General features: G+C 38.7%; 1 protein-coding gene across 1 annotated transcript in view; it reads right to left on the bottom strand.

The window, feature by feature from the left end:
* Positions 1-4,594: 4,594 nt before the first annotated feature.
* Positions 4,595-17,643, bottom strand: part of aplp1 (amyloid beta (A4) precursor-like protein 1) — a 35,699-nt gene continuing 22,650 nt past the window's right edge. Inside the window, exons 2-17 of the mRNA XM_024267129.2 lie at positions 15,673-15,852; positions 14,793-14,907; positions 13,431-13,543; positions 13,050-13,243; positions 12,674-12,972; positions 11,841-11,968; positions 10,877-10,951; positions 10,609-10,767; positions 10,337-10,465; positions 10,133-10,232; positions 9,882-10,049; positions 9,773-9,793; positions 9,640-9,698; positions 9,500-9,562; positions 9,270-9,413; positions 4,595-7,402 (exon numbers count right to left, since the gene is read on the bottom strand). Of these exons, the coding sequence (XP_024122897.1) occupies positions 7,304-7,402; positions 9,270-9,413; positions 9,500-9,562; positions 9,640-9,698; positions 9,773-9,793; positions 9,882-10,049; positions 10,133-10,232; positions 10,337-10,465; positions 10,609-10,767; positions 10,877-10,951; positions 11,841-11,968; positions 12,674-12,972; positions 13,050-13,243; positions 13,431-13,543; positions 14,793-14,907; positions 15,673-15,852 (2,046 nt within the window). The 3' untranslated portion in view covers positions 4,595-7,303. The remainder of the gene's footprint in view (positions 7,403-9,269; positions 9,414-9,499; positions 9,563-9,639; positions 9,699-9,772; positions 9,794-9,881; positions 10,050-10,132; positions 10,233-10,336; positions 10,466-10,608; positions 10,768-10,876; positions 10,952-11,840; positions 11,969-12,673; positions 12,973-13,049; positions 13,244-13,430; positions 13,544-14,792; positions 14,908-15,672; positions 15,853-17,643) is intronic.

The raw sequence follows: 17,643 nt of genomic DNA, 5'->3' as shown, positions 1-17,643 counted from the left end.
TGGGCTATATAAATACAATTGAAGTGAATTAAACTACATTTTGGAGATGTAAGGTTCTGATAATGCACTAGAGTTGAATCAAACAAGATAAAAAGAAAATCAGTCTTTAAGTAGTGTTTAGCATACAAATGTCTGGCTCAGAAATGTGGGATTCACCAAAACACCTGAGTTCAACACGGAAATGGTCCTAAGCACTTGATTAATCTCTGATATTTAATGCTACAACCAAACTCCAGATGCCAAAACGTTGACAGTATTGGTGTAAAAATTATAATTTACAATCCTTGGAAAACACACAAACCCCTGGGATGATGTAAGAGTAGATGAAGGAACTTGTTTAACCATGTTTTATCAGATCCCATGGATGTTGTTTACCAGCAGGCTGTTGTCAAACTGAGTAACTAAATAGCTGCACTCTACCAGGGGTTACTATCATGTTTACAGCCACAATCATGTTTAATATTTGTAAAAAACATCTCTGATCTCACCTGTTGCTTCACACCCTGAGGGTTCATATCCAGCTGTAGCTTATCCTTTTTGTGAAGTTTCTATGTTATTGGAGTTTTCCTTTTTTTCCTTGTGTAGATTTTGTCTGTGCATTCCAACTTTCTTGCACTTTCCAAAAACATTGTTTCTAGGTTGTAAATTTCCAAAGAACCCAGTATTAGGGAATGTAGAGGGTGTAGATTACATTTACCCCAGAAATCTGTCAAGCTCTTTTGCCATTTTAAAAAAAAATGTAAATCAGACTTTTTTTTACTTTGTTCATTTGGAAAAACCTGACTTGGATTGCTCATAATGTATGAGCAGAAGAATACATGAGACATACCAAAAATTCATTATTTTTATTGTCATAATATTCTTTTTTTTGAAAAATGTTTGAAAAAGGATGAAATGTAATAAACTTCCAAATTAGAATTTCATTTTTTTTCTATTTTTCTGTTCATTCTTATCCAGAGTTAGAGAAAAAAGTACCAGATTGAAGTGATTTAGCTGAAGGAAGGAATAAACTATCTCAAATCTTTTTGACCTACTTTCCTGCAGTCAAAAGAAACTGCCAATTAGGTGCGAAATCCACACAAAACTTGTAATCTTCATAAGCTGTTTGCATGTGGAAAAAGCTGCACCCATGTTTGATCTTGTTTTGTGATGACTCCCGATATGTTTCACCTCTTTAGCTTTTAACTTTAGTGCGGTAGATTCACACGCTAATGCCGGTTTTCATAGTTAGAACAACCTTGTTTTTGTCAAATAGGTAGATTCCTATGTCTCCTAATGCATCATATGTAACCACAGATTCTTCCATTTATCTCCTTTTACCCTGATTTTTGACGGTACTTCAACTTCTGTGTACTTTATAGAATAAAATATCATTAAATAAGGTCCAACAGCAGAAATGAAACCTTTCTCCTGAGGAGGTTCTACATATAAAAGAAAAAAGAAATAATTTTTTCTAAGGTAAAACAGATGAATTAGACACAATCAACATCATTTAGTCTTTTTTTTATTTTTTTTAACATACTAAAAAATGTGTTTATGCTTTTCCTATGATCTGGTTCAAGCTATACATACAAAAATATATTTTTTTTCTATATTAGGCTCTTCACTTATACAATGTCTGATGGCAATTCAAATGTGCTAATATGAATGTGATTAAATCATAAGGGTTTTTTATGTAAAGCAATTTTTACAAAACAAACAATGTAAAAACAAAGCTAAAAATATGTATTTTAATTTGTTCATTAAAAAAATGAAAAACATTGAAATTCAGAAGGTAAATTAGTTTTTTTCTTCCCCAGTTATTCTATAAATAAATACATTCCAATGTAAGTTGTAACAATAGGGATAGAAAAGGTGAAAATAAAGGTAAAGTTCAGAAGCATTTTGGTCCGAACATATGATGACAGTCAGGTATCTCTAAATCCATCGTCATGAGGATTAGTTTTGCTAAGTGAATGTTTCTTTTTGCGGGGGTTAAAACCTTAATGAGAACATTTATGTTGCAAATAAAACACAATCACCAAAATACAAAACTCAGAAAATCCGGAAAAGGCAAATTCAGTTTATTCCAAGATTAAATTTATATTAAAAAAGCAAGGAGGTCAAATTTTGACCGTGCTGCTTGTTGTAATGTATTTTTTTCCAAATACTCTAAAGTTGAACTTTTCAATGGAAAGCTCACGTCCCACATGCGATTAGATGTTACCACAGTAGGGGAATGTTTGTGATTACAGTTTTTTTTGTCAGTTGCCGCCTGGCAGTTGCGGTGCAGGGATAGATCAAAGCTTCACAAAACCCGTAAATATATGCGCTCAGATGATCGTTAGCTGACCGGTTGTGATTATTCATTCTGTTTGCAGGTAAACGCTGACATTTGGGTCTGCTGTACAGGTTGCGCAAACACCCGAGCGAAGCTCAAACCACTGGACAATGTGAGCTCATCTGTTCCCCTTTGAAAAATTAGCATCATAGCAACACTTAAATGTCACCTATGGGAGGGAGTCACCAATAAGTGATGCACTGGGCTTCACCTTCCAGTAATATCAAGAGCTGTCCCCCTCACCTCACACACACCACACACTCCTTAGCACCTGCTATCCCCTCACTGTCAGCTCTAACACTCAGACACCCCTTCCAGCACTGATGCTGACTCATTGGTGTGTTTGTGTGGGACATATAAAGTGTGTGTCTACAATACTGTTTGATGATAAGGATGTCACAAAACGCTTCATGCCGTAGCATCATTGATGTCCCTACTAGGCTGTTTTTCAAGCACTGAAGGGTTTCACATTGTTCTTTTGTTGAATGAATCAAAGCAGAACTGAACTAAACAAAAAGCGACACTCAGACAGTGACGCGATTAAAGTCGGGGTTAATATGAGTCGCCTCACTTTACCACAGCCGTGGTGTGCGAGCACTTCAGAGGAACCACTACCAAGATGAGTGATGTCTGCTGGAGGCATCAATGGCAAACTGTCACTGTACAGCCACAGCAGCTCTTCAGTGTAATTTAGGTGAGCAGGACTACCCGTCAGTGTTGTGGTTAGGAAGAAGTGAGCCTGTACAGGCCCTTGGGCTTGACACTTCTCTGTAATTTGTGGGTGTAGGGGGTAAGAGGGCCGCCCACGCAGGTAAATTGCTTCTTGGGAACTGTGTCAGAGCTGCTTGTCAGCTCACTGAGGGCTGCATGTTTAGAAAGACCTCATTCCTTCTATCTGCTTAGACAACAAAGCAAATTAATGTCACAACCACACAAACACACACACACCAGCTACAGTACACTATTACTCAATGCTCCATATCAAGTTTATATGGAGTTTATTCATTAGCATCACGATAAGTTTGGTAATGTAGGGTTTTCTTGGTACTTGCTTTCACAACGATGAGTAAAAAGTAGAAGGTACCAAAAAAAAAAAAAAAAAAAATCACCTTTTTTTTAGCTGTTAAGTAAGACCCCTCGAAGAACCAACTTCATGTGTGGCACGCCCTCCTTTTGAATTCACATCCTACACTAGCACGCATGGCTTTTTTGTGTCACCAACATAGAACACTATTGTTTTCCACATGGCTTCACACGTACTGGTAGTTGTTCTGAATGCTACAATTAGCAACTGAAACTTCAGTTGTTAAAAAAAGCCAAAAAAAAAAAAAAATAAATAAATATTTTTTGGGCATTTAGGCAAAGCTTAAGCCAACTGAGACAGAGATACGGATTTACAACTATTTTGATAACTTGCTGCTATGAATGAGGTTATTGTTTAGTATATGCACATTAAGATATGATTTTTATTTTCACTGGATGGAACAATATGTGTGAAAAAAGCTAAAAAAAAATCTTAATATTTTAGTATGTAGATTTAGTGTAGTAAACATTTGTTTACCAAAATCAACAAAAGGTCTGAATTGCCTGTGTAAAAAATTATGCACTTTTTTCTTTATTTAGAGCGAGTTAAAACTGATTTTTGTGTCTAGTTTTATAAACTAATAATAAAGAAATTGAAAAAAACCCTCAGATATAGCTATTTTTATAAGGTGGATTTTTATTACTGAGCCACTATTACTTTGTACCCTGTGAGTTGTAGTTATTCATTTAAGTTTGCACTTTCATTTCAAAATATTTGCATACTTTCTAACATTTATTATATAGATTCAGGGAGAGTTTAGATCTGACACCATCAAATGTTCAGTTTCCAGACAGAGGAGGTGGTTGCAGCTACAGCTTCACAGTTGTGGTACTCTGACTTTCCTAAAAATCTGTTAAAAAGTGGCAGACGTGCAGCTTACAATTTATTTTTAGGATAAATAAACCTGCATGTTAGCTTTTGAAGGAAGGATTTAATTTATAACATTGCAACTTCTTTTTTTAATGTATATCTTAAGTTTCCTTTTCCATAGAAATTTAGCAGATACTAAGTGGAAATCTCATGTTCAAAAGTGAGTAAGCCAGGTTTCCCCCTCTTGACTGGGGCTTTTTTCCTCATTTGCAATTGTTTCAAGGTCAGTTTTCACTCTTTTCCTTGCTGTCTCAAAAACTAAACTTAAACCCATTTAACCATATAAATATAGAGAAATAAAGACACTCAAACACATGCAGTTCTTATTTGGGTCATTTATTTTTATTGAACTATTAACTGACTTTATCAGTTTCAATTAGTCAAGTTTACTTACAACGGATATGCAAAAAGAATGTTTGGCCAAATTAGCTAATCTGATCACTAATGGAGCATGTCTTTGGTTGAAGGTTTCCATGAAACTGAAGAGCAGCTCTCTAAATAATACCAACGTCGTGAAGGAAATTGCAGTCCGATCTAAGGTTTCACAGCCTTAACACAAATGGGCCAATCGAGTTCTGCTTGTGCTCTTAGTTCTCATCAATTAAACGATCCAAATTTCTTCTTTTTTTTATACTTGACATTTCTGAATGTTTTCTCATAATTATGTGAAACGTGTGACCCTTAATCCAACTGAATATTACATATAAATAAAAAATACAGAATAGTTACATCCAAAACACAGCATTGTAAAAGGCAATAATGCAGCAATTAAAATCTCAATAACATACAGTAGTTTATATTTCATTAGGAAGTACGGGGACAACAAAGAAGTCTAGAATTTGACAGAGGACATACGTACAAATGTGATTTGAATAACTATATTATACACCATTCTAAGTCTGCTAAATGCTGGTAGGAAACCTTCAGTGGTTTGGGAAAAAACACAGGCAAGCTTATTCTCATCTATGGTTTCAGTAGTATCATTACAAGATCGACTGACTTAAACTGTGAACATACAATTATTTTATTCAGTAACAGAGCTGTACAATTTATACAGGAGCTATGACTTCTCTTTACCTTACATAACGCACCCACAACCTGATTTTTACCTGCCTGACAAGACAAACAAAATGCTAAACTGAGCTCAGACGGTCCAATTATCGTTTTTTTCTAGCAAAGAAAAACTTTTTTCTGAACTTCATTGAGGAATTAACCCAAAAGAACAGAGAAAATAAATAAATACGTTGCAGGTTTTTAGAAAAAAAAAGTTGTCAGTGGAAAGATGCAAATAAAGCACAACTTGATTGTGATTTGGTTTGTCCGTACAATAACATGTAAACTGATGAATCAAAAGCCACATTCCACGCTGCGACCTTTCTCAACCAAGATGGTTAGGAAAAGTCACAAATGATGCTGTTTAGTGACTAAACAAGACAAAATTCACACAATGAGCAGTAAACAATTAGTAATTAAAAATAAGGGGGGAGTCCCTTTTTAACCTTTTTTTCTAAATACAAGTGTTTACTACAATGAGTAATTCAGTGAAAGGTTTCAGCTTTAATGAGACTTCAACAAGGTTTGATCATTCGTGTCTAAAATTGTTTAAAGTGCCGTATTTTCTGCACGAACAAAACTACTTTCATGCCAGAGCGGTGTGTTGTTTCTACGAAGTAATTCACACACTGATGCTTCACATGACTATAGATGTGTCTTCTGTACACGTCTCTGCTTCGTACAGACTCAGATACCCAGCTGTTCCTCTGATAAAACATCTGCCAAATGTGAAGATGATTTGATTGCTACACAAAATGACGGCAAGGGAATCGGATAAGTCTTTTTTTTTTAATGTTTTTTTTTTCGAAAGAAGTTGAGCTTCACTACTTGGTTCACTACTAAAGAGGGGGGTTACTGAAGAGAGGACGGGGGTCTTAACGTCTACCTCAAATACATTCAGAAAGTAGTAGCTGTGTCGTTGTCTTGTGCTGGTTTTTACAACAGTCCGTTTTCAATCAGCCATGTTAGAAGTGTGTCTCCTTCTCATAACAGCACAATGTTACTATTTATTTTCTTTCTTTCTTTTTTAAAAATGATTTTTTTCTTTTTTTTTAATTCCATTACACTGATGCAAACTAATCAGAGAAATGTCCTCACCGTGTCGCGCGTACTTCCTTTATTTACAGTGTTGGTTCGGAACAGTGACATTTCCGCCTCTTTCGAAAGCGATGACGAGAACAACACAAATAAATACTGCAGCGTCATACACCGACTTGTCATGCTTCCATCCAAAAATTTAGTTCGGATTGTTTTCCGTCTTACGGTTATTTTGGTAGCAGAAGAAAAAAAAAACAACTTCCCTTCACAGACTAAATTGGCTAAATTAAATATTTAATTTGACTGTTTAAAATAATGAGGGCAGGGCCTCAAAAATCAATTATTTTTCAGTTTTTTGTGTCACATCCTTTAGCCATCTTTGTTTTAATTTAAAGCCTGGTTGCTGCATACATTCAACGATCTCACCTAAACCCCCTCGCAAAGTGTTATCTAAGGGGATCGATTTGTTGGGACCCCCCTTTGTCCCTCTGCATGCTAACCATTGAGACTGTAGTTTAAATAGGCTGTCACTCACACGCACCTACACAGATACTTCATGTCTAATCGTGGTACGAACAGAACAAAGGGACTACTACAGAAAAATAAATACTATAAAGCGTATGCACCATTCAGTTTTGTAGGAGCAGTAGGTCAAGTCATGCCACGGGGGGGGGGGGATGAGGTGAAGCGAGTCTATGAAATGTTGTGACGCTACTAACCCAAAAAATGAGAGCAGTTAATACAGGATAGTGTTTAAACCTCAATATTCACATTCTGAGGACAGGAGGGTCTCAGGGAGCGACCCCCGCTTCATTGTTTCATAACTTGCAACACAACATTAATCTATTGTAGGGGGCGTAGCCGGGTCACTACTTTGAAGAGGGGGAGGGGAACAAAACAGGTGGTCAGGCATGACTTGCTGGTGGCCCCAACATGCTTCAGTTCATCTGCTCAAAGAATTTGTAGGTGGGGTTCTCATAGCCATGGTTTTGCATTTTGTTGAGCTGCCGTTCCTCTGGTGTCAGCATGGGGTCGACCTGGTGGTAGAGAAGAGGTATTACACCCGAGACAGATTCAGGGCCCAACGGTAGCCAGGTTAGGCTCTAGTGTCCCTGTGACCCCAAAAAGATACGGCAGGTTAAGAAAAGGGATGGGTTATAAATTCAACATAAATGTGGATAAATAAATAAAGGTGGAAATGTTGGATACTTAGAAAGATTTTGGCTAAATTTACTCGGATGTAGACTTGGCTTTTCTTCTCATCTTGAGTTTTTTTTTTCTTTTTTTTTGGTGGTTAACACTACTATTGAAAAACCACTAATCAGATTTCAGAGTAAAACTCACCCAACCCCCTGTGCAGAACAGCAAACATCAGGCGCAGAGTAAGAACAAGTGGTTGGTTCGACAAGCTCCTTGAATTAATATTAAACGTTGCCATTTCATTCACCTTTTATCCACGTCTGTCGTGTTTCGGTATTCTCGAAAAGCGTCCTCTGATTATAGTGACGATGGGGAAGAGCAGATAAATGCAACATGGCTTCCCAAAATTATGTTAAATATGCAGATATTACTAAAATATTTTTTAGATAAAAGCTGGTCAACTTTGATAAATAATGGACTTCATTTTTAAATGAAAGACACTACAGTACAGGAGCAACATTTTAAATATGGACCCAACTGAAATGAGTTTTGAGTCACAGCTGATGGAAAATTGGTCGACCTGGTGAACATGATGCTCTTCTTATCAGGTAAATGACTCCTTTACTTATTAGTCAAGCGAGGTAAATGTCAATAGTAGCATAATAAGTGATTCATTTTAAGTTGTTGCTCACTTTGCAGGCAAACCACATCACTGTCACAGTGGTCTTCTATGCAGTTGAGCAACCAAAGTTTACACCCAGCCCCCCTGGAGTTTGCAGCAATTTACTTTGTTCTGCACAACAGTTCCTTTAACCTATTTTTTTTTAGCTGTTTGTTTGTTGTAAAGTGGACAGACACTTGTCTAAGGTTTGAGGGAGAATTTTATGTCAACTTGTCGACATATATATTAATAAAGTTGGGATTTATGAAACAAAAGTTTTAAGGCAAAACATTTTTTACAGTGAAATATTTGGCTTTATATTTAATAGCATTTTTTAAAACAATGATTTCAAAAAGATTTAATCTCATTTGTTTTCTGTGTGGCGTTTGTATGCTCTCTTTGTGAATGTGTGGTTGTGTGGCTTCTTGTCTGGGGTGTCCTCGCCTTCACCCAACATTAGCTAGGATAGGCCCCAGCACCCCATGTCATTTAGTGAGTTCAGAAAATAGATGTTTTTGCACAACACAACATGTTAAATCAGTATCAAGCTAGATTTATTTTACTTTAAGTTATATTTAATGTCTATTCATTTTATAAGATTTACTTTTAGTTTTAGACAAGACCAAACTAGGGGCTGTGTGTGTTTCTGTGTGTTCGTCCCGTCTACAAATGTCTCCTGTTAATGTATATTTTTGTAAAGGTCTGTGTTTTTAATATTTGTAAAAGGCTTTAAATCTGTTAAGGACTTTAAGGAACTTGCATGAAAAGTTCTTTTTAAATAAAGTTTGACTTGACAACAATAGTTCTGATATCAAAATCAGTTTAGAATTTAGTTTTGTTGCTGTTCTACAGTGTTTTATTTATATCAAAAAAGGATCAATTTCTGAAGTTGGAAGTTACGTTAAATATTCACAGAATTAGATTAAAAGCAGTGACATAGTTTGATAATGTGTGTATTCTCTTTCTATTAGTTGCACTATTTCCGATGTCCTATATCAGAATATTGCCTGAAGTGAACACAGAAAACACCTGAAGAGGTTCAAGAAGTGATCAATATGTTTGATGGAACTTGGATTAAGTGACTGCTTCATGGGGGATCGTACCTCTACAATACCATGGCTAATAGTGCCGTAGGGCTTTCTGCGCACCAGCAGCAAGCTGATGACCATGACCATAGCTATAGCTACGGCCACCACCAGCAACCCCACCATGGCGCCTCGGTTAAACGTCTCCAAGGCATCAGGGGGCTGACGGAAAAAGATTCAGATAGCTCTTTAAACTTCTTTGACAAAAAACACTTTATTAAAAAAATAAATCTATTCCTTTCTCTTACCAGTTCATCACTTGCAATTTCGTTAAGCTTGTTCGTCTGTTTGACATCTGCAGAGTTGTTGATCTAGAAGCAGGAATGAACAAGAAAAAGACTTGTAATGCCTCATACTTGTTATAATGAAAGTAATCTGATTACCGTACCTTTTCCTCATCTTCATAGGTAGCTGCTCTCTCAGATGTTGTATAGTCATATTCATCTTCTGCAGACAAATGTAAAAATGTCATGTTCTTAAACACTAAATAAAAGATCAATTCTATCTGGAAGTGAGCTCACCTTTCTTATTAGGCTGCATTTCTGTACCCAGAGAAGGACAAACACATCATTAACATGACAAGCACAGACTTCATATGGGGGTGTGTGTGAGTAATAGGTGAAGGAGTACCAATGCGTGGAGGATAAGGTCTGTTCTGGAAGGCCCTCTCCTCCTCCTCTTCATCGTCCTTCTCTTCCTCACTCTCAGCTGGCAGGAGCTCCTCCGTGGTGCGAGTCTCAGAGAAGGAGGTGGTCATGAGCTCACTGATGTCTCCTCGCTCTGACTTCACCAGTTCTTCTGCATGAGTGGATGGATCAAAGTGGACGGTTAATACCGGTAGATCACCGTGCAGATCTGGAAAAAACTGCAGATTTGCTTACGAATGTCGCTGTGGAGCTCCTCAGCCAGCATGGGATCCTTGTACAGCAGGGCCAGACTCTGGTTCATCCTCTCCTCAATGACGTGGAGATGTGTGTAGACCTGCAAATTAAAAAAAAATATAAAAAGTCCTTTCAGACGTTACAGACTTCACCTCCCAATCTGTTTTCAATTTCAGCTGAAAGCTCACAGACAGAAGCTCTTACCTGGAATTTCATCTGCTCAGCCTTCTGGGGGTCAACAGCCACAATATGCTGGTAGTGTCTCAGTGTGTGTCTGCGGTCCTTCTGCTCTGCAGCCATGTACCTCTTCAACGCCTGCAGCACATGCTCTGGCTGAAAGATTTCAACAGTCAGGAAATGCATACAGGCAACACAAAAGCTCACCTTATTTCCTGCCCAAAACTGATTTTTTTATACATATAGGGGAGATTTGTGACTAACTGGGTTCATCAGGTTAGAACGCAGCACAGATTCACCTGAGGAGGATCAGACTGAACGGCGTTCAGGTAATTCTCCAGGGCAACGCGACGGTTGTTGTTCAGGATCGCCTCAACTCTGGCCAGATGCGTCTCCACAAGCCTCTGCCTCTCTCCAGCCACCTGCTCCTCCAGAGTCTGCAGCACAGACTGGAAGTGCTGATAGATAAAAAAAAAAACATGAGTGAGTTGATACAAGGATGAATGGTTTTATTACACATGCAGAGAAATTCAAGTTTATTAAGGAGGTTGACAAACATCTGTTTACCTCATTGAGGGCCTGCCGCTCTGACTTTGGCAGATTTTTGGATTGGTTGTCAGCCTCAGCCCATTCCTTCATGATCTGAGATGTGAAGTAATAAACATTTGATTTGTTGAATTCTGTTTTGCATCAGCTAGATAAAAAATTATGGAAGTGCTTTTTCCCTATGAGTCCTAACAAGCCAAATCATCACGACACCACCACCATGCTTTAAAGAAACACATATTCAGTCGTTTTTGCTAAAAATAAAATACACTGTCGCATTCTCTATGTAGCTCCACATCCACCTACATCTAAGATTTGCTGTGATAAATGAGTCATCTAGAAAATTAAAATCCCACTTCAATCATCTATTATAAAAGTCTACCCAGTGGTAAAAAAACTTGTGTTGTTTTCTAGGACATAGCTTCTGTAGAGCGGCAGTAGTTCATTAGAAATTCACCTATGAGTTGTGGGCGGGACTCTCTTTTTCAAATGGCGTTTTTTTTCTCTGCTCCTGATTCACAACGATTTGAATAAAAAAATATGAATAGGATATTTACGCTTACTTGACACCACAGTCGAAACTCTAATCACGGAAACAATATTTAGGCTCTTCAACCCCCACACTTTAGATTCACATAAAGATAAATGTTAGGTTTCTACTAATAATTATTTTTTGTCTTTGTTCATCTAAACCCTGTTTTTCCTGTTTATGCTGCATGTAATTAGAAAATAGTTAGAAAAATAGGCAAAGTAACTATATTAAAGTAAAACAAAAACATTTTGCATTATTTTAGAGTTATTGAAATCCTTCCAGCTCTGGATTGAACCTTTTCAGATACAACATTTCTTTCATTATGTGCTCCCCTGAAGCAGGTTAGTCATGTTCTGGCCAAGTCTGTCTGTCTGTGAATTATATTACATTACTATCCCCTCAGATTAATGGATTACCTGTCACAAATGCAGTGTAAATAACAAACAGGGTCACCTCATTGATGCGCTTCATTCGGCGCTCCTCCAGGTCTGTTTTAGCACGCAAGAAGTTGGCGTGCTCAGTGTCATCCACGGGCTTTTCGAAATAAACATCAACGCCGTCCGTGGGCCGAGACGTGGTCACTGGGTGAGAACAATGGAAAACCACAGCTATTAAAGGAAAAGTCCCCACAAAGTACTTTGCAAAGAGGTAAACATTTTTTTTCCTAACAGGGATCAATAAATATTTTTTTAACTAAACAGAAAGCAATTATAGAATCGTAATTGCAAATGGATTACTTGCTTTTAAGTGACATGAACCAAATCATCCATACACTTCATGTTAAAAAGGATTTTACTTGATTTCTAAACTAAAAAACTTTAATTTTAGTAAGTAAAATCTTATCAAAGAATTGTTGTTTTTTCCCCTTCAATATAACAATATGACGCATTACTATAATCCTAATTTCTCTCAGATTCAAGCTCATTTCCAAGCTGTTCATGTAGTGGAGCATGATCTGTGCCGCGGCTCTGCTGTGGTTGTTATCGATGTTCTGCACCAGATCAATCTGACACAAAGTCATCTGTTGAAGTAATGGGTTAGTGTAGGGTGATGAGTAATAAACAAAGCCCCAGTAACAGTTCTCGTAAAAAAGTGAAGAAAAAAAGTTAAATTACTTTTGTGTGAATACATGAGACAAAAAACAGAATGTGAAAGTATGATTTAAAATAGAAAATCTAAGCCTTTATGCAGAGGCGGCAGCACTAGCGGTAAATGTCACTTTGGCTTTGTTATTTACAGCTAATGATCACTGTCAACAGATTATCTGATAAAAACAAATCACTCACAGCTGTCTCCCCTCATGAGAGGCGCAGAGGTGGTGGGTTTGTGGCTTTTCTCATAGTAAAAAGAGTCCAAATAGTCTGACGTCTGGTAAGGACCTGAGTCAATAGGGTATTCATACTCGTCCTGATCCTTCACAGATATTGCCTCCTCTTCATCATCCTCTTCATCCATGTCCTCTTCATCAAGAGCTTCCTCCTCCTCCTCCTCTTCTTCCACCACCTCATCATCCTCCTCCTCCATGTCGGCTTCCTCCACGTCGGTGTCAGGGGAGGGGCTTGGAGTGGGAGCTGTCACTTTGGTGCTGCGGAGGAGCCCACCATTGTTACTGTGACAGCTGAAGGGAACAACAGCGAGGAGATGTTGGCTGAGTCATCTTACACAGAGATGAGCTTCCCGCCGGTCTGGGGCGTGAGGGCTTGAAGACCACCGGCGGTGGTTTTTTCCTCCGTCTCGCCTTTTCCGCCAGAACTGCCTCTGCCGGGGCAGCACACGTATTCCACGCCGCGGAAATGGTCGCCGCATGGCAGCAGCATCCCGTAACTGTGCAGCTCCAGGTTGTCGGCTGTGCATGCCTGACACAAACGGACAAGATTCCGGTTCAACGAGGTCATTTTTCTATGCACCAACAGAAGCTGGACAACAACTGCTTCTGCTGTTAGAAGTCTTGTTGTTCGCCACACAGAAAGCCAACAAATATGACGTCCAATCAAAATCCTCCTAACTAAAAGCCCCCGGCTGCAGATCCTCTGCTGTTCTCACCTCCTTAGCAATGTTATGCCAGTACACGTAACTCTCACAAGCATCCATCTGCTCTCGGTGGAGGAAGCGGCATCTGTCGGGCACCAGCAGAGCCTCGCTCACATACTCGCCTTCTGCACCGGGATTAAGCAAAAGAGGAGAAGAATGGGGAGGATTTCAAACCGACTAAAACCAAAGAGCGCAGAACAAATCCACCAAACAGAAATGTTACAGTACGTAGAAATCTGAAAACGTACATACAACGTTGTACAATAAATAGCAGTTTATAGGAGGATCAAAATGAACTAATTTTTAAATGATCAGAAAATTGTGTTTTTTCTAGTTTTATTAACACACTTTAATTATATGCCTTTCCTTAAATATTACAGATAATCTAATAATTAACAGTGGAGGTATAATTAAAGAACTTGCCCCCAATCAAACAGGCCTGTTGGTGGTCACCCATTGTAAGCCTATCTGGCCCTCTAGTGGCTACAGTGTTAATCCAGATTCTCAACATCTCAAATCCTTTCCTTTTGACTAAATATTTTTTTAAGAACTATTAGAAAGGGGAGAAAATAGTAGGGATGTAACTTTATTGATTTAAATTTCCCATATCTGTCTGAGACAAGCTGTTCATCGAATAAAATCGACCTACTTAATTAAAAAAAGAGTGTTTCAAGATTATCTAAATTGATTAAATCAATATTGGAAAATACCATTTGGATCAAGCTATCATTACACCAAGACATGTGACCTTACAGTGTGGTATATTGTTCTAATATATTTATTATTTTGATGTGGAAAAACAACAGTGGGCTGAACTATATGAAACTAAAATGTGAATGGATTTGAAATTAATTATTGTTTACTTGTTTGTATATTCAATTTACACTTCATTATCTTGAAAAAAATACAAAACTTCACTGGTACTATTCAATATAGGTATTTATTTCTGAGTCAGACTGGTTTTGGCTAAAGATGTTCTGAATCAATTTTAGGTCAGTGAATCAGATCGAATCGGATTATTCAAAATGAACCAAAATTGACTATAAAATATGAATTAACCACAAATGATCATATTAATTGAATCATTGTAAAAATGAATTGCTACACCCTTATAAAATAGTGTAAAAAATGATGTTTTTTTTCCCTCCTACCAGGATAGGAAATGAGGTTTTAATGTCTGTCTGACTGCATGTTGTTTGGGTTGACACAGACAGGAAAAAAGGAAAAACATGCCGTCTGGACCGGCTAGACACATGCAAACATAAGTCCTGATTCCCTAATTTATCACAGTAAATTCATTTTTGCAGTCTATAAGTAAAAAAAAAATAAAAATCTGAAAACAGAGTCACAATAACCAATGTGTGGGACTCTTACCCAGGCAGCGGTAAGGCAGGACTATTAGGTGGCCCCAGCCTTTCTTGGACCAGCCAGGGATGGGAACAGGATGTTTGGACTCCTCTATGTGGCTAATTGAGAGCGTTGGGTACATCTAGGCATAATGGTACATGCAGAGATGACAGAGGCACAGAAACGCAGACAAACAGATCGGGGAACGTTCAGGGAGAGTGATCTGAGATTTGGTTGGTTGAAACCAACCGTCAGGGGAAAGCACAGTCGGTAGGAAAAAGAGGGGAAAGATCATGCCCAATCTTTTTTTTCATACTCCCCGGAACCATGTTAAGGGTAACATTGTGTCCTTTAACAAAATGTCGGCTTTTAAATGTCATACCTGCTTCCGTTTAATGTGCGGCTCCATCTTTCAAAGGTTGAGCTGAGATTAATATTGATAGGGACGTTGGGATTCACACTTACCCTGATCTGCACCCAATCAGGGGTAAAAGCAAAGCCACAGCTGACGCATTACGTGCCAACTAATCACATTATATAGAGGCTGCTCAGACTGATGCTTTTTGGCCACCAGGTGGCGTTTGGCTGCTTTTTATCTTCTATTTCAAACTGATTTGGAGGAACCCAAAGAGTATGTGTAGCACTGTAAACTCCACAGCAGATGTTTATTAGTACACATACCAGAGGTGGGTAACAAGAGGAGGAAAGGCAGATGGTGGCACAAATGAAATACCGGAATATTTCAACGTCCACCATTGCTCCACTATATATGGTTAAATATATAGATCGTCTGGGGCAGGTGGAAAAAATACAAATTGATTTAATTTAAATATAATTTTAAGTTGTTTTCTAACAAACATCTATTCATATTTTGCTTTCATGTACAGCTTGGTTTAAGGATGTGTACCTCCTGGCAGAAGGACAGGATTTCACTTGGTTCCTTGAAGCAGCCCTGGCGTCCCTGAGGATCCGGCTCCCACTGGCCCGTCTGCACGTTCATGTACAGGAGCTGGCGGCCGCAGAACATGGCGATCTGAGGCTCCGCCACCTGAGGGCCCGGTCCATTCACTTCAGTCAAAGCCAGAGCCTGCAGAGCACAGGAAGGAAGGACGGAGAGAGAGCAGTTTAATGCAAGGGCAGAGGTAGATAACAGTAAGTCTGAAGCCTTGGCAGGCTGTCCGACATTAGATGAAGAGAGTCAGCCTAAGTGCAGGACGGAGGGAGCCAAAGATCGAAACGGAGAGATGGGAACGTGGAAGCGGCTAATGCACGGGGGGAATCGACTGCACACGGAGGATAATGGCAAACCTGAAAGTCGGAAAATGCTCCACAGTTCGACATGCAGAACAATAACGACCAATCAAAAGCTGATGTTTCTGGTTGTGAGAACCTTTGAGGTGATAAGGAGCAGATGGCAGGAGGGCAACAATATGCAGAGGGATGAAAAATTCTTCTAAATTTCATCTTCTTCCTTTGGCCTCGCTCTTATTGATTGTGGGATATGTTGCCTTCTCCAAAGGGAGGACCCGGGGGGTGGGGGCCCACCCAGGAGAGCGAACAGCTCAGCCAAGGAGTCAGGCGATAATACGAGTCCATTGAGCGGTGTGCCACTTCACTACATTAACTCTCATGGACAGAGACAGAGAGAGCTGAGGGAGGAGCAGAGAGTTGGATTTCTATAAACAGCAAGAACTCGGCCGTCCTTCACTATAACGGATTTTCAAGAGACACAGCCCTTAAGTATCATTAGATTGTTGCATGCTTTAGTGGGCGGATGAGTCATCAATGGTAGAAAAACACATTTACCATCTCCTACAGGTCATGTACAGAACACCACTGAGCGTACAATAGTGTTAACCCTTTAATCCTGATTCTCCCTGAAAACAGCCTCCCCCCCAGAGCTTTCACACAGCTCGTATCCTTTCATCTCCGCTGACAGGCGGAGAGATACCCCTGCTGACGACAGCCGAGCCGAGCGACGCCAAGCCAGTTAGAGGCAAGCTGCCCACAGGGAAGAAACGGAGGAGAAAAATATGGAAGAGTGACGCCTGATCAAAGGAGAGCCCTGCTCGAACTGCACCGAGCTGAAGTGTTTGAAGTTCTAATTAAAATGTATGGCGAATAAAATAAATATAGAACAGCCTCCAAGTAAATGTATGATAAATAGATAAAATGTTCCTAACGACTTATGCAGTCGGATTGCAAAGGGAGGAATTTCCTTTTCTGCTTCTTTGCTCATTCTGTTTAAATTACCGGGTAATTTATCATTCTTGTTAATTATTTTAAGAGTTTGCTAAAACTGTGAAATATGTTTCTCCTGAAGTAAACAAACAAAAAAGCTTAAGGGATCAGGCATTTTTTTTTTTTATCTAAAGTTCACCTCATGTCGAAACACGATAATTGTACAAAAATTGAACATTTCTATTTTTTAAAACTTCCAAAACTGATTTTCAGTTATTGCTTTCATTTGCTTTAGTTTTGTTTATTATTATTTCCACAGGTCAATTCTGGAGCAACTGCAAATCAATAACACTAGCAAGAAATATTAATGAAAATAAAAGAGAATGCTCAAAGACGAGTAAAAAAAGTTAACAAAATAAAAGTCCTCTTCCTTCCATTTAAAAAGTCACAGTAAATATTTCCAGTCCCGTCAAAACGATTACAGTTACTCTCAAGAAAACATCCGACTGATTGCTTTTATTGACAACGCTGAATCGGATGTTTAATTGGTTAAGTGTGCTGTGAGATAAGCACAGTAAAACACAGTTTAAAGCTGCTGAAACAGTCTCTCTAAAGCAGCTGCTGAGCTAATGCCTTTACAGCTATATCTTTTTTGAGTCGGGGAAGGTCAGTGCCACAAAGGCAAAGCGAGAAAAAA

Source organism: Oryzias melastigma, linkage group LG16 (genome assembly GCF_002922805.2).
Source record: "Oryzias melastigma strain HK-1 linkage group LG16, ASM292280v2, whole genome shotgun sequence".
NCBI classification, from domain to species: Eukaryota; Metazoa; Chordata; class Actinopteri; order Beloniformes; family Adrianichthyidae; genus Oryzias; species Oryzias melastigma.
This window is presented reverse-complemented; position numbering and strand designations above follow the sequence as displayed.